This window comes from Cervus elaphus, chromosome 11 (assembly GCF_910594005.1).
Source record: "Cervus elaphus chromosome 11, mCerEla1.1, whole genome shotgun sequence".
NCBI classification, from domain to species: domain Eukaryota; kingdom Metazoa; phylum Chordata; class Mammalia; order Artiodactyla; family Cervidae; genus Cervus; species Cervus elaphus.
This window is the reverse complement of record NC_057825.1, coordinates 57163860-57189465: the sequence shown is the minus strand read 5'-3', so window position 1 is coordinate 57189465 and position 25606 is coordinate 57163860. Positions and strand designations below refer to the sequence as shown.

The 25606-nt window shown below is 40.4% G+C and overlaps 1 protein-coding gene across 1 annotated transcript in view; it reads left to right on the top strand.

Annotated features, from left to right (window-relative positions):
* Window positions 1-25606, top strand: part of EIF2AK3 (eukaryotic translation initiation factor 2 alpha kinase 3) — a 79102-nt gene that overhangs the window by 41647 nt on the left and 11849 nt on the right. Inside the window, exons 5-14 of the mRNA XM_043917846.1 lie at window positions 2264-2498; window positions 3500-3662; window positions 4646-4786; window positions 5636-5758; window positions 7767-7984; window positions 8366-8478; window positions 13562-13684; window positions 17747-17896; window positions 19615-20395; window positions 23683-23850. Of these exons, the coding sequence (XP_043773781.1) occupies window positions 2264-2498; window positions 3500-3662; window positions 4646-4786; window positions 5636-5758; window positions 7767-7984; window positions 8366-8478; window positions 13562-13684; window positions 17747-17896; window positions 19615-20395; window positions 23683-23850 (2215 nt within the window). The remainder of the gene's footprint in view (window positions 1-2263; window positions 2499-3499; window positions 3663-4645; window positions 4787-5635; window positions 5759-7766; window positions 7985-8365; window positions 8479-13561; window positions 13685-17746; window positions 17897-19614; window positions 20396-23682; window positions 23851-25606) is intronic.

Sequence of the window (25606 nt, the reverse complement as noted above, 5' to 3'; positions counted from 1 at the left end):
TACGGGAAGAGCAGAGTTCATCGGCTTTTTCTTTGTTGAAATTTTCTGAACGGTTTTGTTTCCCCAGAAGCATACTACTTTTTAAGGAGAAATGTAGCCCCTCGATTTATCTGTTTATTTAAGCTGTGCTGGGTCTTGGTTGCAGCACACAGGCTTCTCCAGTTGTGATGCGTGGCATGTGGGATCTTAGTACCCCCACCAAGGGTTGAACCCACGTCCCCTGCATTGGAAGGCAGATTCTTTACCCCTGGACCATCAAGGAAGTCCTTGTAGCCCCTAAATTTAAAACAGCTTCATGACAATTAATATTAACAAATCTTGAGCTGAACTTCTCACCATGTGCTTTTGGATATGGTAACCAGGAGGAGTCCCATACAATGACTGTATATTAGCTTTGTTGTTGTTATTGCTTAGTCACTCAATTGTGTTTGACTCTTGGCCCCATGGAGTATAGCCCCCCAGGTGTTTCTGTCCATGGGGTTTCCTAGGTAAGAATACTGGAGTGAGTTGCCATTTCCTCCTCCAGGGGTTCTTCCCCACTCAGGGATTGAAACCAGATCTCTGAGTCTCCTGCATTACAGGAAGATTCTTTACCAGAGTCACCAGGGAAGCCCGTATATTAGCTTAGTTTTAGGTTAATGATACTTCTCACAGTAACCTCACTGGTCAAAGTTCTTTGAACACAGAAAGACAAAGCTGATGTGGTTTGTTTTACTTGGGCCTGTTGGACTCTGAAGTTCTCTCTGGTAGATAGTTTTGTAGTTTGTCTGACTATCACATCAATTTTAAGATAATATTTTAATCTATTTTCTTAAAGTGTTAAAGTATAGTTTATTTGGTCAAATACTTTTTTGTTTCCTTTTTCAAATAATGTAAATCTTTACATTTAAAGTAACGTGATTAGGGACTTCCCTGGTGGTCCAGTGGTTGAGAATCTGCTTTCCATTGCGGGGGGATCTGGGACCAATCCCTGACCAGGGAACTAAGATCCAACGCTATGGGGCAAATAAGCCCACATGCCAAAACTATAGAGAAGCCTGCACGCCACAGCAAAGGGTCCTGCTTGCCGCAACTAAGACCCAACACAGCCAAATAAATAAATATTTAAAAAGCTAAAATAAAATTACATGATTGGATTAGATATACTAGTGGTCATAAATTACATGCTTGACTTTTTTTAAACCTAATGTTTAAATTCTAAATTGCCATGCAATAAAAAGAATTTGAGAGCCCATCTTTATCTTTTTGAAAGTGAACCAGACTTTGAGATTTTGTCTAATTTGATGCACAATAACTGTTTCCTGAAAACTTTTTTCAAGTTCAGTGAAGAATGTATTCTCTCTTCATTCCCTGGACTGTAAGTCGAGGGCTTTGCTGGCAACCAGAGCGCCTTTATCCTGATGAGATTTTGTTTCCCTAAATGTTGAATGCTTGTTGCGTGTTCAGCCACCATAGGAGCAGATGTTCAACTTAACAGAATTTGAATTATCAGAATGGGAAGAGTCTGACGTCTGAGATCCATATTCCTTGAGTATCTACTTTTTAACAGATGTCAGAATTCTAGGGCCATTTTATATCTAAGTGTCAAGACCATTATAGTGTCAATAGATATGTGATTTTTCTATATGTTAATTCTAGAGGAAACATTACTGCTACCACTTTACAGATATGGACACTAAAACTCAGACAAGGTTAAGGCTAACCAGATCTCAGTCAGTAGAGAACTAAGGCTGGAGCTGAGGTGTTATGACCTTCAGACTTGGTATACTGGGTCACATTGCCTTTCAAGGCTCTATTTTCATAAAAATCTAAAATTGATGTATTCTTCTTGCCTTTTACATTGGCTTATTGGGATATCCCAATAAGGGTTAATTTCTCTACGCTTGAGTGAAATGTTTCCACATTTTAATTAAGCAGTAGGACTGACTGCAAGCTGCGTCATTTTGATGTGACTTTAATGTGTTTTGAGAAAATCGCCTTGATTTAGAAATGTGAACATTTGTTAATCTTTGAGAGAAAAATCTATCCCATAGCTGTTGTCACATCACAGCTCTCAGAATCCCTTTCTAAAGCGTCACGACCCAAGTTACGCCCTCTTGTGGCTGAAATCAGTAGTGTGCGCTTTTCCTGAAGATTGTGTTTAATTGTTCCTTTTCTCATCACCCAGGTTTTAGTGTTTGTTTCTTCACTCTACAAGAGTTCTTTATTGTTTGGTCCCTTTTTTTAAATGTAAATTTCTAAAACACGCCTTTGTAAATTTAAGGTGGAATTTCAGTGTTGGCCACTTTGAACTTCGGTATATTCCAGACATGGAAACTAGAGCCGGATTTATTGAAAGCACTTTAAAGCCCAGTGGAAACAAAGAACAGTCTAAAATCATTTCAGACGTGGAAGAGCAGGAAGCTGTCATGATGGATACAGTGATAAAGGTCTCCGTTGCGGATTGGAAAGTTATGGCGTTTAATAAGAAGGAAGGACACCTGGAGTGGGAATACCAGGTACCTAGAACCACTGAGAATTTATGAATGTGTTTCTTTCCTTCTCAGTCTGACCAGACATGTTGGGTAGAGGGAGGTGACTGCCATTTTGCAGTTTTTCAACTTGTTCTCTGTGCTCTAAGAAATTTGTGATTTTATATCTTTTAAAATGTGAAAGTTGGTCAGTCGTGTCTGACTCTTTGTGACCTCGTGGACTATACAGTCCTTGGAATTCTCCAGGCCAGAATACTGGAGTGGGTAGCCTTTCCCTTCTCCAGGGGATCTTCCCAACCCAGGGATCAAATCCAGGTCTCCTGCATTGCAGGTGGATTCTTTACCAGCTGAGCCACAAGGGAAGCCCTCTGTTAGAATGGCTATTATGAAAGACAGAAGACAGCAAGTTTGGGTGAGGTGAACAGTGTACAGCAGCGTTTCTTTGACCTAGATGTTATGGAAAACAGCATGGAGGATCCTTACGATATTAAACAGAAGTGAAGAGAGTTGATCTTAAATGTTCTTAAAACACACATACAAAATAACTATGAAGTGATGGATATATCAGCCTGATTGTGCTAATTATTTCACAGTGTGTACATGTACCAAAATAGCACATTCTATACCATAAATGGCTTCCCAGGTAGCTCAGTGTTATAGACCCGCCTGCCATGCAGAAGACGCCGATTCAATCCCTGGGTCGGGAAGATCTCCTAGAGAAGGAAATGGCAACCCCCACCAGTATTCTTGCCTGGGAAATTCCGTGGAGAGAGAAGCCTGGCAGACTGTAGTCCATGGGGTCATAAGAGTTAGACATGACTTAGCAACTAAACAACAATATCATAGGTACATACATTTTTATTTGTCAATTATACCTCAGTAAAGCTGAACAACAACAAAAAAGCTGGAAAAGTGAAAATTTTTAAAATAAATCTGTGGTTTTAAATGGTATTTCAGGAGTTGGGATACATATAAATACTGCTTGAAGATATTTAAATTTTCTTTTCCATTTTTGTTTGTTTGTTTAGTTTTGTACTCCCATTGCATCTGCCTGGTTGGTTAAGGATGGCAAAGTCATTCCCATCAGTCTTTTTGATGATACAAGTTACGCCTCCAATGATGGAGTTTTAGAAGATGAAGAAGATATTGTAGAAGCTGCCCGGGGAGCCACAGAAAACAGTGTTTACTTGGGTGAGTGGATGTCTCTTATCTCGAGATAGTACATGTTGAATTCAGGTTTTATTCCTACATGGTCTCTCCCTACTTCAGGTGTACCTATAGTAGTTTTAATTCCTTAGTACATTCTCTGGCCTTAGGATTTATACTTTGATTTCTGTTCTGCAGTGTTTTATCATTTTTTCAGTTCTGAAACTTCTGATTACCATAGTGTATTCTTTTTCTTGGAGACCTTTATTTAAAAGGCTTAAAAATGTTGCCATTACGTAGCATGGTTTCATGTTACTTATGTATCTTCAAAGTCTAAAACTTTTTACATTTGTATTGGTATCTCTATCAGCTTGCTTCCTCTTAAAGATTATGTTTAGTTTTTTCTATGTGTCTATACAGCTTATCTGAAAAATTAAAACAAAATGCTTGTGTGCTACTGGGCAATTGAAAGCCTTTAATATAATACATTTTGAAAACCCTAAAATCTAATTATTTGAACTAATTTTGTGGCCAAATACTCATAAAATTCTTTTAGTGCTATCAATGTGCTACCCACCCCTCAATCTCAGTGAAATGCAAGAATTTGAAAGAGTAACATGTCACACACATGATATGACAGTATTTAATTGAATTGTTAGTATCTTGTGAATGGCAGGTGTTTTAGGTTTCCTTAAAGAAAAGGTTACTTCATCTAAGCTATTAGTTTCCGAAGAGAACAATTATTTCTTTCAATTTTCCTGCCAGAGGAGTTTCCCAGTTTTTACCAAAGATTATTCAGTGAGAAACATTGTAACTTGTACATAACTTTCCTCCCCTGTTTTTGTTGAATAACCTTTGGGTCAAATTTGAGTGCTTCATGCATGAGTCTTTGAAAAGAGCTGTGTAGCACATGAATAATAAATAACTGAAATTCGTCTAATTTTATTAAACCAAAATGAACCTTTTTGAAAAAAAATATCATGGGCACTTGATTCTAAATGCGATTGACAGGGTTCTGGTTGATTTAGGAATGTACAGGGGCCAGCTGTATCTGCAGTCATCAGTCAGAATTTCAGAAAAGTTTCCTACGAGTCCCAAGGCCTTGGAATCTGTCAACAGTGAAAATGCTATTATTCCTTTGCCAATCATCAAATGGAAACCTCTAATTCGTAAGTGAACTGTGAACTTTTATAAATGTTATTAAGATGTTCAGAGGCCTGATCATGACTGTCTTTGCCCTAGTTTTGAGTATCACAAGGATCACAACTGTTGTATGCTCTGTACTTTCTAATGGCCTCCTAATGGCTCAGCAGGTCAAGAACCCGCCTGCCAATGCAGAAACAGGTTTGCTCCCTGAGTCGGGAAAATCCCCTGGAGGAGGAAGTGGCTACCCACTCCAGTGTTCTTGCCTGGAGAATCCCATGGATAGAGGAGCCTGGTGGGCTACAGTCCGTGGGGTCACAAAGAGTAGGACATGACTGAGCACACATGCTCATCCTTTCTAATAAATGGGGAAGGCATTTCAGAAGTTAATGAATTTTAATTATCATTTTACAACATGATTTCATCGAAGCAACAGCTGCTTCTGTAGAAATCAGTGTTAATAATAAAATGTTTCTCTAGACAGGTTAGAAAAACTTCTAACCATTCTCTGACCATGCCTTGGTATCATTTAGTTTATATTAAGAATATTTGTGAAACATTATCTGGCTATCACATCACACTTCTTTGAGACACTCGAATTAAATTCAAATACTAAGCCATCTGTTTTCTTCAGCTGTCTTTCTATACCTTGTATATGTTTTTTTTTTTATCACATATACCACATCATATTTTAATGACTTGTATAAATGACTCATCTTCTCTATAAGACTGTTTTTCAAGGGAAAAAACCTTGGGCCATTGTTTGACTAACATATTTAAACTGAACTGTGGTTGAATATCTGTGTTTTGAATGAATGAGGCATACACATTTTCATTAAAATCATAACAGTTAAGATTTCACCGTTTTCTTTTAGATTCTCCTTCTAGAACTCCTGTCTTGGTGGGGTCTGATGAATTTGACAAATGTCTTAGTAATGATAAGTTTTCTCACGAAGAGTACAGTAATGGTGCACTTTCAATCTTGCAGTATCCTTATGGTAAGTGTGATTACATTTGAACTGAAAATGGTGTCTGATTTTTCTGTTTATTTTAGTTTATTCATTTGAAATTAATTAATAGAATTCAGAAGCAGGGCAGTCAGTTCGAGGGTAAAAAATAAAATATCTTGGGAAGCAAATGTTGTATGTGGTGGCCAAGGTTCCAAAGACTGTTTGCAGGGGTTTTGTCACATGCTAGATTGGACACACCTAACTTACCTATGTCTCTATTCCTTCGTCTGTAAAACAAAGATATAATAATCCTATGCATCTATTTATCGAATTGTTCTAAGGTCTAAATGAGATAATGCAGTCATTTTTGTTTTGACATGTACACGCTCCTATATTTATGTTTTTATTTTTGGCTGCACTGGGTCTTCGTTGCTGCATGAGGGCCTTCTCTAGCTGTGCAGAGCAGGGGCTGCCCACCGTGAGAACGCAAGGGCTTCTCGTTGTGGTGGCTTCTCTTGTTGCAGGGCACAGGCTCTAGTGCGTGAGGGCTTCAGTAGTTCTGGTGCACGGGCTCATTAGTTGTGGCTTGTGGGACCTAAAGCATCCAGGCTTCAGTAATTGTGGCTAAGTGGTTGTGACTCACAGGCTCTGAAACACGGTTGTGGCATGTGGGATTAGATACCCCTCAGCATGTGGAATCTTCCCAGACCAGGGATTGAACCCGTGTCTCCTGCTCTGGCAGATGGATTCGTATCCACTGTGCCACCAGGGAAATCCAATAATGCTTAGTCTTAATTAGCACCAAGTCTGGCAAATAGTCAATGTTCAGTAAGCCTTAGTTCTTGTTATTACCTCTTATTTAATGATCAGCTCATATAATATAGTCTATGTAATATCTGTCTGTATAGTGAAAATAGATGTTTCCCATAGAGCTATGTGAAAATGCTATACAATGGGATTATTTTAATTTTGTTTTAAGACAAGGAAAATTAGCATGGAAGTCAAAAATAGGTGAAATTTGGCATGCAGCACATTCCTATTTATTTAGGAAAGTGAAAGTGAAGTCGCTCAGTTGTATCCAACTCTTTGTGACCCCATGGACTGTAGCCTACCAGGCTCCTCTGTCCATGGGATTTTTCAGGCAAGAATACTGGAGTGGGTTGCCATTTCTCTCTCCAGGAGATCTTCCCAACCCAGGGATTGAACCCAGGTCTCCTGCATTGTAGGCGGACACTTTACCATCTGAGCCACCAGGAAAGTTAGGGTATATTCAGATATGAAAGTCTTTTGAACAGTTGAACATTAAAAAAAAAAATCCTCGAATCTGTATTAGGCAAAAACATAGACTCCTCATCAGTTACTTACCCTTGATGGTAGAACTGGAAAGTTATTGTAGAATTTAAATTGATTTAGTAAAAAAAAAAACCAAACAAGGTGCTAAAGTCTGCTATTGATTAACATAGAAGGTAAAAGAGAACTGTGTAATCTGCCCACATGGTGTAAAACAGAAGTTAAAAAGAAAAGCTGCTTTCTAGGACAGACTCATTTTGACAGCCTGAAATGAACCAGAGGGCACAGTGGAAATGTTTTCCTTTCCTTGTGAAGAATTAGTCATGCTAAAATTTGGTATTTTGGAGGGGCTAAAGGGAGGCCTGGCGTGCTGCGATTCATGGAGTTGCAAAGAGTCAGACACGACTGCACGACTGAACTGAACTGAACTGAAAGGAAAGTTTAAAATCCTCGAAGGAAGTTTGAGTACTAATTTTTTCTTCCACTTAAGGGATTGAATCAGATAATAAGAGTTTTTTTTTTTTTAGTCTTATTATTATTCAATAGAAAGAAAATGTATGACATTATGGAATAAAGAAAAATATATCTGTGTAGAAGGAAGAAAAAGCACGGTAAATGAGGCTGTGGAACTGTTCTAAAGAGATGAAACTTTAGGAAAAGGAATTCAAAGTGTTATGTCATAACAAATGAGATAATTTTTAGCAATTGGTGGTGGAACTATATTGGTTTATTTTTTTTAAAAAATCTAATGTTTATTTTTTTGAAGATAATGGTTATTATCTGCCATACTATAAGCGGGAGAGAAACAAACGGAGCACGCAGATCACAGTCAGATTTCTTGACAACCCGAATTACAAGAACATCCGCAAAAAGGACCCCGTTCTTCTCTTACACTGGTGGAAAGAAATAGTTGGAACCATCGTGTTTTGTATCGTAGCAACAACTTTCATTGTACGCAGACTCTTCCATCCTCATCCTCACAGAGTAAGACATTTTTTAGAATCTCATTTATTTCAAAGTGTTGGGACTATAGAAAGCTTTGTGTGTGTATGTGTGTGTGTGTGTGCGCGCATGCGCGCGCCCATGTGCTGGCCAAGGGGTACGTTTCCTTAAATTTCACCCTAAAATCACTGTTGCCTGTACTTTTGTTTCCACGTGTATGTCACCCCTCCATCACTCTTCAATCCTGGCTCCACCCTGATCGTTTCCCTTCCCTTTGACAAAGAAAATGCTGTTGTTTTTCATTCTTCTAATACAGTTTCTCAGTATTGTTTGTTCTTCCATGTTATTTTGCAGCCTAATATTGTTAGCTAACTTCAATTCAGCTTTTGTACTGAGAGTGATTTTTTTCCCCCACCTCTTCAGCAAAGGAAGGAATCTGAAACTCAGTGTCAAACTGAAAATAAATATGATGCTGTCAGTGGAGAAGCTAACGACAGTAGCTGGAATGACATAAAAAATTCCGGATACGTGTCACGGTAAGAGTCTTATGCTAAAGTGCATGTGTGTGCGTTGTAGCTTCTGGTGGTGACTGTTCAAATCCAGAAAGGAATAGTCTCAGATACAGAGAGCAAATGGATTGCCAGAATGGAGAGGAGTGGGACTGGTGGGCGAAATAGATGAAGACTAGAGTAGTTGTTCATTTAACATGTGCTCTAAACCTCCAGTTATATGATAAGTCACAGGGATATAATAGACAGTGCAAGGAATATGGTTAATGATGCTGCAGTAACTGTCTGTGGAAAACAGATGGTTACTAGACTTACCATGGTGATCATTTTATATTGTATACAAATGTCAAATTGTTATATGGTGCACCTGAAACTTACATATTATATGCCAACTATATTTCAATTAAAAAAGAAGAAACAACCTCTAAACGAAGGTCTTGTTTAACTTTTTTTTTTTTTTTTTAATGTATGTGTACTAAGTCGCTTCAGTCACATCCAACTCTTTTTGACCCTGTGGACTGTGGCCCATCAGGCTCCTATGTCCATGGGATTCTCCAGTCAAGAATACTGGAGTGGGTTGCCATGCCCTCCTCCAGGGGATTTTCCAGACCCAGGGATCAAAACCTATTATCTTATGTCTCCTTCATTGGCAGGCGAGTTCTTTACTACTAGCACCACGTGGGAAGCCCTGAAACAGACTTATCCTTCAAGTTACTTAAACTCATTCAAAGTGGCGTATAAGATGGATAGAAGTATAGTGTTACAAAAGTTTAAAAGTACAGCCACCATGTATGTCAATTACATCTCAGTAAAATTGGAATTAAAAAAAGAATTATGGCCACAAAATTGAGTTGTTATTCAGATAACTTAGTTATTGAGGGTTTACCATGTACTGGGCTTGACATTTTTAATTGATAATTATTACATTACTAAAATATGATATAAATGATAATGTTAATATATTATTAGAGTATGATATAAATCTCCTGTGTGACTTAATCCTCAGTTATTTATCTCATCCTTATTCTGTCTAAAATAAAAAGCAAAAAAATGGGAGGAATATACCAATAGAATAGATCATTGTTAAAAGCGGAAGAGATTGGTTACTTAAAAAGCAGCCAAGTCAAATAATTTGAAAGTAAAATATGAGTAGAGAATCTGTTAGCAGGTCTGTCAGGTGTACGGATTTTAATGCTTTGTGGGACTAGAAATGATGCTGTGGTTCAGTTTTCTTATTCCATGGGTTATTGCTACATTTCCCCTTGGTTTTGATATCGTGCCTAGCACTTCTGTAATGTCAGGACAAGGGGAAGTTCTGTATGAAACTTATTGCTTAATATCCAGGATAACAACAGCTTTATGACAGAAAAGACTGATAATTACAACTAAAATGTGTGTTATTTTGATTATCTGTGGATTTATCTAAGCTGCATTCATACTGTATTCTCAAAAATTGAGAATTGACTGTAATCAGTATGTTCTAGCAAAACGTCCTGGGTGACCAGCAAGTGGTGAATAAAGGCTTTAATACCCTTGCTAATAGAGACGCTGACCTACATGTCAGTGGCCAACACCACCAGCAGGCGGGGAGGGAGAGGAGGGGGGGCCCACCAGCTCCACGGGCAGTCCATCACCCAAGCCATTCATTGTGCATTCAACTTCTATGCTGAAGAATTGTGTGCAGGACAGTAGCTTAGGCTTTGGGAGAAATATCAATAAAAAGACTGGGCTTATCACCTGGAGGAGCTTAAAGTCTGTGGAAGAAGGTGATACTAGATAAAACATAAACATATGGAGGAAAAAAACCATGAGCTAAGTGACTAATCCTGATTGTGATGATTCAGGAAGGTGTCATAAATGAGGTCACATTTTAATTGAACCATAAATCATGAGTAAGTGACAGGTGGAGATGGAGGGTGAGTGGGGTATGATGAATAAGCATATATTTGTAAGGCTGTTCTGAAGAGAATTGAGATAATGTACTCTAAAATTGTATCAGACTTAATTTTCCTTTCATTTTATTCAATATGAAGAGAATGCTGGTTGTTTTTAAAATATCAGAGCTCTGTGTAATACCTGGCGTTTATTGAGTGCCTGCTATGTTCTAGGCATCATTAAGAGCCTGAACTCTGGATTTAGTCATGAATTTAAGTCCTACGCTGGGACCTGAGTCAAGGTGATATTTATGTTTACAAAGTCTGTGATCATGTATAGGATAAGATTTTATATATATATATATATATGTATATATATAAAATACACTTAGATTATATATATATATATAATGGATATATCTCTTTTTCAAAAGAAATATCTGTTTTCATATTAGTGTTTTCTTTAATGTAGGAAGATAATTCAGTTGGCCCTCTAGGAGGAGTACGTGAACTTCATGGGCTTTTGCAGTTGGGGAGATGGATTTGTACTGAAGTACCTTGAGTAGCTATTTTTAGGCATACAGATTATTATTCTTCATTCTCTGGACAGTAATTGGCCCATGGAGGGTTGGGATATATTGTCTCTCCTCCTTACACCACACTCTAACCAGCTGAGCCAACTGCTAAATTAATATGAGTGTGCGAGTCATAAAATAATAAACTTAACCTTATGAGGGACACCAAAGGTAATCTAGAATATCTTCCACAGCACACATGCATGCATTCGTTTGTTTATTAATTCATGCATTATTCAACAGATATTTGTTAGACCTTCTATTTGCCAAGTAAAACCAGACTTTGGAAATACAAAGAGAAAAAACAATGCTTTCCTGCAGTCAAGTCTGTTAGTCGCTCAGTCATGTCCAACTCTTTGCAATCCCATAGACTGTAGCCTGCCAGGCTCCTCTGTCCATGGGATTTCCCAGGCAAGAACACTGGAATGGGTTGCCATTCCCTTCTTGAGGGGATCTTCCTGACCCAGGGATCAAATTAGGTCTCCTGCATTGCAGGCAGTTTCTTTACTTTTTGAGCCACTAGGTAGTCAAGTCCCCCAACAGTGGAAACAAAAGCCCTCAAGTTTGAGAAAACCTGGTGCAAGCTGAATGGAATATACAAGCTGAATATAAATAACTGCAAAATAGTAAGACTTAATTTAAATATTCCACGTACTGTGTGCAAAGTGCTATAAGATCATTAAGATCGGGGTCTAGGAAGGCCTTACAGAGGTGGTGAGACGAGCAGAATGAATGAAGAATAGAGTTTTATTAAGTCCAAAGAAGTTCCCATTGGAGCAAATAGTGGAAGCAAAAGCCCTCAAGTTTGAGAAAACCTGGTGCAAGCCGACTGGAATATACAGAGCAGAGCAGCAAGGCCAGACATTAATGGGGAGATAGGCTACAAAGTGGGGGTCTACCTGCAAGTGCCAGATGGTGAGTTGGCTCTGTCCAAATACCTTTGGACTGAACTGAACTGAACACTGTCTCCTGAGGCATCTCAGCAAATTTCAGATAGCTTTGGTTCCTAGAGAAATTTCTGGATAAAAATGTACTTAAGGGACTTCCTTGGTGGTCCAGTGGTTAAGACTGCATGCTTCCACTGCAGGGGGCATGGGTTTGATCCCTGGTCACGGAACTAAGATCCCACATGCTGCATGGTGCAGCCAAAAAAAAAAAAAGTTACTTAGATATAATAGTACTGATTAAATCTTTTCCATAAAATATACAGGCACTGACATAAGAGTAAAGTACATTTTCTGCTTGAATACAGAATGCCAAAGAAGATAAAAGGTTAAAGAATTAAGGATTAATTATTTGATGGATGATGGAAAGTATTGGATAGGACAGAAGAGTTTTAAAATTGCTGTGAAAAGACAGCCTTCAGAATGGGAAAAAACAATAGCAAACGAAGCAATTGACAGAGAATTAATCTCAAAAATATACAAGTACCTCCTGCAGCTCAATGCCAGAAAAATAAACGACCCAATCAAAAAATGGGCCAAAGAACTAAACAGACATTTCTCCAAAGAAGACATACAGATGGCTAACAAACACATGAAAAGATTCTCAACATCACTCATTATCAGAGAAATGCAAATCAAAACCACAGTGAGGTACCATCTCAAGCCGGTCATAATGGCTGCTATCAAAAAGTCTACAAACAATAAATGCTGGAGAGGGTGCAGAGAAAAGGGAACCCTCTTACACTTTTGGTGGGAATGCAAACTAGTACAGCCACTATGGAGAACAGTGGAGAACAGTGTGGAAATTCCTTAAAAAACTGGAAATAGAACTGCCATATGATCCAGCAATCCTACTGCTGGGCATACACACTGAGGAAACCAGAATTGAAAGAGACATGTGTACCCCAGGGTTCATCGCAGCACTGTTTATAATAGCCAAGACATGGAAGCAACCTAGATGTCCATCGGCAGATGAATGGATAAGAAAGCTGTGGTACATATGCACAATGGGATATTACTCAGCCATTAAAAAGAATGCCTATTATATGGAGTGAAGTAAGTCAGAAAGAAAAACACCAGCACAGTGTACTAATGCATATACATGGAATTTAGAAAGATGGTAATGATGACCGTATATGCAAGACAGCAAAAGAGACACAGATGTAAAGAACAGTCTTTTGGACTCTGTGGGAGAAGGTGAGGGTGGGATGATTTGAGAGAATAGCATTGAAACATGTATATTATCATATGTGGAACAGATCGCCAGTCCAGGTCCGATGCATGAGACAGGGTGCTCGGGGCTGGTGCACCGGGACGACCCTGAGGGATGGAATGGGGAGGGAGGTGGGAGGGGCTTCAGGATGGGGAACACATGTATACCCATGGCTGATTCATGGTAATGTATGGCAAAAACCACTAAATATTGTAAAGTAATTAGCCTCCAATTAAAATAAATAAATTAAGAAAAAAATTGCTCTAAGAATAAGTGATTAACAAGTAATTTCCCCATGAAGCAGAAGCTTTTTAACTTTTTATAAATTTCCCAGGGAAAAAAATTAAAATGTGTTTGCTTGATTTATACAAATAGAAAAGCAAAGAAAGCTAAATAAGAGTTTATTTGCAGTCTATTAAGGTAATTTCTAGGAGATTTAGTTTTTACAAAGCAAAATTTAAAACTATTACAAACTTTTATAAATTTACCTTTTTTTTTTTTTAGTTATCTAACAGACTTTGAACCAATTCAGTGCATGGGCCGTGGGGGGTTTGGAGTTGTCTTTGAAGCTAGAAACAAGGTTGATGACTGCAATTATGCTATCAAGAGAATCCGTCTCCCCAACAGGTAATGGATGGTACTTTTAGTAAACTTGGAGTTGGAACTATATTATCTAATCTCATAGGCCATATGTCCTTGTTACTGTACTCCATAGAGACTATAGAAAACATAGTTTCTGAATCTAATGTCCTGTGCCACCAGGTAATCAACTCTAAAAAATGTCATCTACTTTGACCGCTTTGTATCCTCTTAAAAAATATGCCCTGTTTTTGATTCTTAACAATTCAGGGCATTCCCACAGTGAATTTTGATAACTACAAACTTCTATTACATATCACCATTGAAAAATAATCTATATTTATTGTGGAAAGTAAGAAATAGCATTAAAACAAAGACCAATCCATGTCTGCTCTACCCAGTAATAACCACTTTTAACATTTCAGAGTATTTTCTTTTGATTTTTTTTACTGATCATAAATTTACCTCATTGGTAGCACAGTTATCAATATAATACAGTTTATTTACTGCTTCCTTTGCTGTGTGCTCAGTATTTTCCTTGCCATTAAGGGTTTGTTATTGAGATGCTAAAATATTTTGAAGATGTGTTATGACTGGATAATAGTCCAATGAATCCTTGTGCCATATCTTATTTAACTGTTTGCTGTCATTAAATACTTAGGTTTCCAATTTGTTGAAATTAAAAATAACTTTGCAGTGTTCAAATTTTACGGAAAATTTTGATCACATCTATTTCCTTAGGATAGATTCCTGAAAATAGAAGTTTGGGCTCAGAACGTGTGCTACTTAAAATGATTGGCCTTCAGTAATACCTTTCTTGCCATCTACTGTTGAAGCCTCCTGTGGGTTCTTTTCTTTAAATAATGAATGTATTTATTTTTGGCTGTGCTGGGTCTTTGTTGCCGCACGGGGGCTTTCTCTAGATGTGGCGGGCGGGGGACTTCTGTTACCGCGGAGCACGGGCCCCAGGGCACGTGGGCTCAGTAGCTGTGACGCATAGCCTCAGTTGCTCCAGCCGGGCATGTGGGATCTTCCTGGACCAGGGACCAAACCTGTGTCCCTGCATTGGCAGGTGGATTCTTAACCACTAGACCGCCAGGGACATCCTCTCCTCTGGATTCTTGATTAAACGTTCACTAATTGCTGGACTGTCATTCTAATGAATAGTTAAACATACTGTCCAACAGATAGAGACACAGGAATGAGACGGTCTGAGTGAGACAGGCTGGAACCTGGACCCTTTGCTGCGATGCTTGCACCTAGACACACCTCTCCTGAAGCAACAAAATACAAAGAAACTATTACTACATAGGACTAATAAATAAGTGCATGCATGCGCAGTTGGGGCAAATTGTGGACAAAAGATACAAAGAGACCGAAAAACCCAACTGCCACTTTTGAAGATCCTGGAGCAAGAGCAGGGTACTGCGCATGCCCTCTGCACACAACACCGCCTAAGGCGTGGGCAGACCACCTAAGCCACCCCTCTGGCGCGACCCCTCGACACATGCCTACACTCACCCCATGTAAGGAACCAGCCTGCCCCTCCTCAGGCAGCGAGTGAGCAAGGGAACCTGTTGGTTATTCTTGCTGCCCCTGCTATAGCAGGGGCCCCCATAAAGCCTTGCCTGAATTTCTTATCTGGCTTCTGATCAATTTCTATTGATTAAGGAAGCCAAGAACGCTGGTTGGTTGGTAACATGAGTGCTTTGATTATAATTTTCTTTCCTTTGGTGTATAATTTTTGAGTAGTTTAAATATTCCTATGTATTAGGCTCTGCATAGGATGTAAAATTAAGAAAGGCTTCTGCCCTCCAGACCTGTAACTATTTGAGGCCCTTGTATATGTACTCAAATAACTGCAAAGCGAGGAAGATTGTTACCCATGGCTTAGCTTAGTAAATAGGTTCTCATGAAGAAAGCACAGATGTAGCCAAACAGCAGTCAAGGAAAGCAAGCCTTATGATGGTGGTGATGTCTGCACCATGTTCAAGGGGAGCCTGTCCGTTGGTGGACACACATGTAGGGGAAGGACAGCCACATGCACTACTTGGGCTGAGCGTAGTCTCTAGGCAGACACTCGCAGAGGTGTAAAGGTTAGTAAGGATTCTGGCAGGAGTGAAGCAAGGTTAAAAACGGAGGGGTAGGACTTCCCTGGTGAACATTGGTTAAGATTCCATGCTTCCACTGCTCAGGGCATGGGTTTGATCCCTGGTCAGAGAACTAAGGTCCTGTAAGCTTTGCAGCATGGCCAAAAAAAAAAAAAAAAATGGAGGAGAGTATGGAAGAAAGATGGGAAAAGTGGCTTCCAGCACCTGAAATGCCAGGCAGAGGAGTTTAGATTTTATTCCATGGACAGTCAACTTTGTGCCTCTGAGCAGAAGAATGACGTGATCAAAGTGGAGGTGGTATGTAGTAAGAGACAAGCATGTAAGCATGTTCAGTAGATTTGTTTTTTTTAGAAGTTCAGTCCTAAGATGCAAAGCATTAGTACAACAGAAGTGGAGACAGATGAGGAAGGAATTGTTCAGTTGCTCACTCGCGTCCGACTCTGTGGCACCCCATAAACTGCAGCACCACAGGCTTCCCTGTCCTTCACTATCTCCCAGAGTTTGCTCAAACTCATGTCCGTTGAGTCGATGATGCCATCCGACCATCTCATCCTCTGTCGCCCCCTTCTCCTCCTGCCTTCAGTCTTTTCCAGCATCAGGGTCTTTTCCAATGAGTAGACTCTTCAAATCAGGTGGCCAAAGGATTGGAGCTTCAGCATCAGTCCTTCCAGTGAATGAATATTCAGGGTTGATTTCTTTTCAGATTGACTAGTTTGATCTCCTTGCAGTCCAGAGGACTCTCAATAGTCTTCTCCAGCTCCACAGTTCAAAAGCATCAATTGTTCCACACAGTCTTTTTTATGGTCCAACTCTCACATCCGTATATGACTACTGGTAAAGTTATAGCTTTGACTATATGGACCTTTGTCAGCAAAATGATGTCTCTGTTTTTTAAATGCTGTCTAGGTTTGTCATAGCTTTTCTTCCAAGGAGCAAGCTTCTTTTAATCTCATGAGCGCAGTCACCACCACAGTGATTTTGGAGCCCAAGGAAATAAAGTCTGTCACTGTTTCCATTGTGTCCCCCCCTCATCTATTCTCTATGAAGTGAGGAAGGAATGAGTATCAGGAATTAAAAGGAGGAGCTGATAGGATTTGGTCACTGAATGTGAAGAATTCAGAAATCTGTTGGAATTTTCAGGGCAGGACCATTAACAGTAATAAAGCCCAGAGAGAAAAGTGGGAGTAGCTGACTCTCTCTTGGTGAGGGAAGAGGATATAACATATTCATTAATATTATGTTGTTTCAGGTGATGGTGGAATCCCTTGAATGTGAGCTTAGATCCATTAGAAAAGGTGTCAAAGCAGATGAAATCCAGATGCTTTTCTAGCTAAACATTACTGCCTGTGATATTCAGTGAAAGAAAGTGTTAGTCATGCAATCATGTCCGACTCTTTGCGACCCCATGGACTGTAGTCTGCCAGGCTCCTCTGTCCATGGAATTCTCCAGCGAACACTGGAGTGGGTTGCCATTCCCTTCTCCAGGATATCTTCCTGACCCAGGGATCAAACCTGGGTCTCCTGCATTGCAGGTAGATCCCTTACCGTATGAGCCAGCAGGGAAGCCTGAGGCTTTAAACAGTCAGGGTACACATACAAGCCTTTAGGATTCTTGTATATACCTTGTCGGGGTGCTCCTTCTGTTTCCTCCAGAGCTGCCAGGCTGAGCTCTCTTTTCTGAATACTTCACTTCCACCTCTTCATCCCCCTATTAAGGAATGAGCATTAAGCAGTTACCTGTAAGGGTCTGTAAGTTAAGAACTCTTTATTTGAATGGATGGATATACTTGTAGCACTTATTTCTAGAAGAGAAAAGAAACACTCTACATTTTTTTTTAATACAACACTTTGTTGGTTTTTAGAATTATGCTACTAGGCTGATTTTTCTGTTTCTGATTTTTAGAATCAAGCAAGAATTCTTTTCTTATTATTTTGCACTGTTGGATATAATTGCTTCTTCAGAGCAACCTTCAGTGTCTTCTTTGTTTCTCTGTTTCAGGGAACTGGCTCGGGAGAAGGTAATGCGAGAAGTGAAAGCCTTAGCCAAGCTTGAACACCCAGGAATTGTGAGATATTTCAATGCTTGGTTGGAAGCGCCACCAGAAAAGTGGCAAGAAAAAATGGATGAAATTTGGCTGAAAGATGACAGGTAACTTGGTTTGACATAGACTTAAAAATGAGTGTTTCTTTCCGGTTAGTCTTTGACTTACATGAATAAAATATCCTTTCTATTAGTATAACTTTAGAGGTTTTTTTTTTTTAAACAAAAGAATAGCACATTACTGATTCTGTTATCATGTTTTAGAATCTTCTCTAATTACTTAAGTTGGTTTAGTTTTTAGAACATGAACTTTTTTTTTCCTTTTTTTTGTCCAGAACGTGAATTTCCAAGCTTATTGGTAGATAGGGCTATATGATTTATAATTCACTGAGGGATTTACAGTAGCCTTTCTCAATGAGAGACATTGTCTGACTTTTGTCTCCATTTTTTATTTTCAATTTTCATTTAGTTTCTTAGGATTGATGGTTAGCAATTTTACAACTCCTTTCTGAAGTAGTTTTAAACTGCTTGCATTTAAAAATATGTGAACTTAGGCAACCTGTAGATAATTCCTATGTTAAACATGCTATTTATTCCCTAGGAGAGAAGGTCCTTTTTAAAAACTACTAAATAAAAAGAAAAAGGAAACAGGCTACTTACTAAAGGGCTGGAGTAAAAATAGACTACTTACTAAATAGCATGAGCTCATGCGTGTATGCAAGCATGTGCATGCTCAGTTGTGTCCGACTCTGTGACCCAATGGACTGTAGCCCGCCAGGTTCCTACGTCCATGGAATTTTCCAGGGAAGAATACTGGAGTGGAATTTCCTCCTCCAAGGGATCTTCCCCACCCGGGGATCAAACCTACATCTCCTGTGTCTCCTGCATTGACAGGCGGATTCTTTAGCACTGAGCCACCTAGGAAGCCTGCTTACTAAATAGACTACTTACTAAGGAGCTGGAATAAAATTTCTGCCTAGAAGTATCTGACACAGCCCTAGATCCATATGAGATACCTAGTTAGCTGCAGTGACCACTGTCTATAGCCCAGCCACAGAAGGACCAGGAGAAGTGGCTCTGTATGTCAGGCCCTGATTTGGATGGGGGCTTCCAGATCACAGGTACGAGGGTTCCTGGCCTTGGTCTTCCTTTGTGCTTTCTGTTTTACATAGAACATGGCTGCTCTGTGCATGACAGTCTCAGATAACAGTTTCTGGTATGAAATCAAGCTTTCCAGTTAAGGAACGGCCCAACTGTGACCTTTGTCTCCTGTGGCATGCTTTCATTGAATTTTTGTGTCCTCCTCTGGGGACTGGCTTTATTATAGATGAAGCTTTGGAAGCAAAGGGTGTAGTTACAACATTGTAAGTCAGCTATACCTCAATAAAATTAAAATCAATGGAGGGCAGGAGGGAGGCTCAAGAAGGAGGGCATATATGTATACTTAGAGCTGATTCATGTTGCACAGCATGCATGCTAAGTCGCTTCAGCTGTGTCAGACTCTTTGCAACCCTATGAACCGTGGCCCACCAGGCTCCTCCCTCCATGGGATTTCTCCAGGAAAGAATACTGGAGTCGGCTGCCATGCCCTCCTCCAGGGGATCTTCCCGACCCAGGGATCAACCCCTTGTCTCTTACGTCTCCTGCATTATCACTAGCGCCACTTGGGAAGAACATAAGATTGTAAAACAGTTGTACTTCAGTAAAAAAAATAAATTAAAAAAAAAAGCTACTCTAAAAAAATTAATAAGCAGATAGAGGATGTAGTTCATGCAATTTAACCTGCACATGTTCACTCCTGTGCCTTTTACTTCTCCCACTCTTAGCACAGACTGGCCGCTCAGCTCTCCTAGTCCCGTGGATGTGCCTTCTGTTAAAATACGCAGAATGGATCCTTTCTCTACAAAGGAACGTATTGAAATCATAGCTCCTTTGCCACACAGCAGCAGGTCTTTTTCAGTTGGGATTTCCTGCGGCCAGACCAGTTCATCCGAGAGCCAGTTCTCTCCGCTGGAGTTTTCCGGGATGGACCACGGAAATGTGAGCAAGTCAGCAGATGTGGTATGCCAACTCCAGGACAGCTGCCTTACAGACTGCGATGGGGAGGATGGTACCATGGATGGTAATGATGAAGGGCACTCCTTTGAACTTTGTCCTTCGGAAGCTTCTCCTTATGTAAGGTCCAGGGAGCGAACCTCCTCGTCTATAGTATTTGAAGATTCTGGCTGTGATAACGCGTCCAGCAAAGAGGAGCCCAGAATGAACCAGCCGCCTGTGGGCAACCATTATGCGGATAAACTAACTGCGCTCCGGCATTCCGGTAGCAAATCTCCTTCAGAACCTACTGTGTCTGTTTCTCCGTCAAGACCGACCACTTTAAGTTTAGACCTCACTAAAAGCTCGGTGGGGAAACTCCAGCCCAGTTCGCCCAAGGTTTATCTGTACATTCAGATGCAGCTGTGCAGGAAGGAAAACCTCAAAGACTGGCTGAACAGCCGCTGCACCATCGAGGCGAGAGAGAGGAGCGTGTGTTTGCACATCTTTCTGCAGATTGCAGAGGCGGTGGAGTTTCTGCACAGCAAAGGGCTCATGCACAGGGACCTCAAGGTCTGTTATCTGTGGCTTGTCACCCGAGGGTTTCAGCCTGTTCTATTTTTCTATTCATTTATTTCGTTTACTTATTTTTTAAAAAATTGATCTTATTTATTTATTTGAGTGCATTGGGTCTTTGCTGCAGCACACGGGATCTTTCAGTGCAGTGGCTTCTCATGTTGCAGAGCACAAACTCTAGAACGCTTTGACTTCTTTAGTTGTGGTGCATGGGCATGCTGCAGTCCATGGGGTCGCAAAGAGTTGGACATGACTGAGCAACTGAATTGAACTGAACTGATGGGCTTAGTTGCTCCCCAACACGTGGGATCGAACCGGTGTCCCCTGCATTGGTGGGTGGATTCTTAACCACTGGCCCACCAGGGAAGTCCTTTACTTATTTATTTTTCTTTTTAGAAGATTGACTTGACTTTTCTGAACCGCTTTTCAGAGTCAGACCCATCTGGGCCAGCCCCCTAGGAGCTGACTGACTGCACATCTCAGCCTCAGTTTGTTGTTATTGTTCAGTCGCTTGGTCGCATCTGACTCTTTGCCACCCCATGGACAGCCAGGCTCCTCTGTCTGTGGAATTTCCCAAGCGAAAATACTAGAATGGGTTGCCATCTCCTTCTCCAGTACTTATTTATTTTTATTGAAGTAACACAATGTTGTGTTAGTTTCGGGTGAACAGCAAAGTGATTCAGTTATATATGTATTCCCGGTTGAAAAGTTCTTTACTGTGTTCATTCTGACCTGTCTTTGAGCCTAATGTTAAGCCTTCTAGGCCGTCTAAGCTTTTTATATTTTGGTCACGTGTTTGTCACATGTCAGTCTCAGCATAACTGCCAGCAGTTCTCAGGGCTCCACGTTTTAAGTCTTTTGGAGATGCTGGGGAGAAAAGTATTTTTTTCTGCTACTGTTGATCACGAAGTCCTGGGCTTTCTTCTAATTGATAAGCCAAGGACACACGGTTGTTCAGTCGCCAGTTGTGTTCAACTTTTTGTAACCCCATGAACTGCAGCACACCCGGCCTCCGTGTCCCTTACCATCTCCCAGAGTTTGCACAAGTTCATGTCCATTGCATGCCGGCCAATCATCTCATCCTCTGACGTCCTCTTCTTTCCCAGCATCAGGGACTTTTCCAATGAGTTGACTGTTCACATCAGGTGACCGAAATACTGGACACATACCCATCCCCAAACCAGTCTTCTGGCCAGGGCCTGGGATTATGCTTATGGTGGATGCAAGCTCTAGGTGCAACCTCCAGATAACATCCCACATGAACCATGGACTTGCTGCCCAGAAGAAGGAAATTTCTAAAGTCACTTCCAGATGCTTCCAGGGAAGCATAGAGGGATGGATAGATGCTGGAGAACCAAAAAGGAACCAAAGTCTGTTAGTGCTGGGTACATAGAAGCTGACACCAGAGCCCAGAGAGGGGAGGAATGAGGAAATTGAAGGCAGCACAGTCTAATCCTATCTCTTGTACAAGGTTATTTGAGGAAGAATGGGGGTTATGTGCAAAGTCACTCAGTCTTGTCCAACTCTTCTAGACCCTGTGGACTGTGGCCCACCTGGCTCCTCTGTCCATGGGATTCTCCAGGCAAGAATACTGGAGTGGGTTGCTATTTCCTTCTCCAGGAGATCTTCCTGACCCAAGGATTGAACCTGCATCTCCAGCATCTCCTGCATTGGCAGGCAGATTCTTTACCACTAGCACCACCTGGGAAGCCACATTTGAAGCCCAGTGAAAGTAAATTTTATGAGCTAAATGGCTTTTTTCCCCTTTTATTTCAAAGGCCTATGAATGGTGGTCATGTTAGCTGAGGTTAGAGTAAGCTGTAGGGAAAGATGATAATATTATATATACATATACATATATATATATATTTTTTTTTTGCTGTGGAACATATTTAAAATCTTTACTGAATTTATTACACTATTACTTATGTTTTAGTTTTTTGGCCAAGAGGCATGTGGGATCTTAGCTCCCTGAGATCAGGAATCCAACCTGATTCCCTGCATTGGAAGGCGAAATCTTAACTTCTGGGCTGTCGGGGAAGTCCCAAGATGATATATTTCTTGTGCAGGACTTTGAATGTGAGGAGCCCATGGTTAGGTGTATCCAATGAGCAGTTGCATATAAGAGTTTAGAATTTGGGACAAGGTTCATGCAGTATTTGGGAACCTGTATTAGAAGAGACAACGTAAGATTGTAGTTAAGGGAATTTCCTGGCAGTCCAGTGGTTAGGACTCTGCACTTTCACTAATGTGGGGCCCAGGTTCAATCCCTGGTTAGGGAACCAAGATTCCTCAAGCCACACAGCCAGAAGAAAAAAGAAAAAACTTTATATATGTGTATATATATATATATATAAAGATTGTTGTTAAGAGCTCTTATTATTCTCCATGACAGCCTACATTTCCCTTTCATAACAAGCCCTAGATCCTTCTGTTTCATTCATTCACCAGGTAGTAGTGATTTGCTGCCACAGGGCAGTGGGGCAGATGCCCTTTTCTCACGGAGCCAGACCGCCTGGGTTTGAAACCCTGCTCCACTCCTTACTAACTGGGTGACCTTGGGTGATTTACTTAGCTTCTCTCTGGGCCTCAGTTCTCATATCTGTGAAAGGAGAGACCAATAGGACTAAAAGGGTTATGAGTATTGCATGAGTTAATAATAATAAACAGTAATAAAACCACTTAGATCATCTTCTGGCCTATTGCAAATGCTCTGTATGTGTTTGTTGTTATTATAAACATCCTGTAGGTCAGAAATGTGGAGAAGCTTGCCGAGAGAGTGTACAGAATAATGAGATTTAGTGTTATGTGGCAGCCTGGATGGGAAAAGGAGTTTGGGGGTGAATGGATACGGGTGTGTGTGTGTGTGTGTGTGTGTGTGTGTGTGTGTGTGTGTGTGACTGAGTCCCTTTGCTGTTCACCTGAAACTGGCATAACATTGTTAATTGGCTATACCTCCAATACAAAATAAAAAGTTAAAAAAAGAATAAGGAGATTGAGGATTAAGCACCCTAGACACTAGGGAATGTGACTCTCTAAGGGTTTATTTAAACAGATGTTCAATGAATACTTGCTTCCCTTGCCTCTTCTTTATTCACAGTACTTGTCTAGCATTGAAGGATTGTTTTCATTTTCATATTAGTGCATTATAAAGGGAGAGATGCTTGAGAATATCAAGTGTCCTGTATTTATTTTCTGTAGTCATTTAAATAGTTCTCTTCCCTGTCTCTTCTCCATACACACCCACTGTGCTTTTATCTGCTTTTTTTTTTTTTTTTTTTCAGCCTTCCAACATATTCTTTACAATGGATGATGTGGTCAAGGTTGGAGATTTTGGATTGGTGACGGCAATGGACCAAGATGAGGAAGATCAGATGGTTCTGACCCCAATGCCAGGTTACGCCAGGCACACAGGACAAGTGGGGACCAAGCTGTATATGAGCCCAGAACAGGTGAGCTGTTCCTTTTCCTTCTGAGGAATAACTAGATTTTTGTTAAAATTGTTTTTTTAAGTATGCTCTGTCCTTTTTTTTTTTTTTTTAAGCCATGAAGTCTGGCATGCAGGATCTTAGTTCCCTGATAGTAGATCGAATCCATACCCCCTGCTTTGGAAGCACAGGGTCTTAACCACTGGACCACCAGGGAAGTCCCTAAATAATTTATTAATTAGGATGGTAGCAAGCTAGATGTTTCCCTGTGAATCTTCATCTGTGCTCCATTTAAAATACCCAATAAAATAAAAATATGAAAATGATGAAAACTGACAGTAGTGTTCCACAGGCAACACAGCTAGGGTACAGTTTCTGCAACCTGGATTGGGGGTGGATAAAGAAAAATACTCACAATGCATGAAATGTGCTTGCCCTTTGAACCAGAACCTGACAACAGCCAGAAATTTAATGTTTATTTATTTTTGGCTCTGCTGGGTCTTCATTGCTGCGCGGGCTTTTCTCTCCTTGTGGCAAGCAGGGGCTGCTATTTGTTGTGGTGCGCAGGCTTCTCATTGTGGTGGCTTCTCTTATTGCGGAGCGCAGGCTCTAGGCAGCGGGCTTCAGTAGTTGCAGCCCATGGGCTCAGTAGTTGCAGCTCCCAGGCCCTAGATCACTGGCTCAGTAGTTGTGGCCCACGGGCTTAGTTGCTCTGCGGCAGGTGGGATCCTCCCAGACCAGGGATCGAACCTGTGTCTGTTACATTGGCAGGCAGACTCTTTACCCCTGGACCACCAAGGAAGTCCCAGAAATTTAGAGGAGACTTTGAATGTCCTCCTCCCACACCTAACTCTCATTTCCCCTTACGTGAACTAGGTAGGAACTGTTTTCAGAGACAGTTGGAGGTAGTTTAGCAAACTGCCCTCTGTGTTAATCCACAGGCACGGCAGGAAACAGGCGGACAGGCTGAGCTGTGTTGCCTTGTGGGAAAAACTCGGTAAACGGAACGGAGACCGGAAGTGGTGGGAGCAGGGCATCCTGGGAGATTCAGTGTAGCATCCCCAGCGCTGATGATATTCACAAGCTTATAGATGCTTAGATGAGTGGTTCTCAGACTTTTTGACCAGTGCCTGTTTATACTTAAATATGATTGAGAGCTTAATAATTTTTCTTGTGAGATTATATCTATCGATATTTGCCATATTAGAGATGAAAGCAGAAATTTATAAAATTTTAGTAATTCAGTTAAAAATAGCCGTCTTAAATCTATCACTTCTTCAAGATACTTTCGGAAAAATATTTATTTTTCTAGTGAGAATAGTGGTATTTATTTCCATTTTTATAAAGCTCTTTACTATCTGACTTAAAAGGGTTAGATTTCATATCTGCTTTTGCATCTAATCCCTTGAACTATGTTATTTTGGTTCAAGTATATTAAGCAAATCTGACTTTAAACAGATATGCAGTGGGGAAGGGAGGAACATTTTAATACCATTTTCAGGTAGTTGTGGGCATGACCAAAACTCAATAAGCAAAAGTTTCTGAAGTTTCTGAAGAATCATTTGCCCTCTAGAATCTAAAACCATAGCAGTGGACATTCTGTATTCTGTTACTGTAGCATCCATTTCACACTTTGAATGGACCTGTTTTCCATGCCTGAGTTTTTAAAGTTGTGCATTGGTCATTTGGAAACTATTGGTTCTCTACATTATGTGTCTTTCCAAAAATTGTCACAATTCATTATTGTTGTTGTTCAGTCGCTAAGTTGTGTCTAACTCTT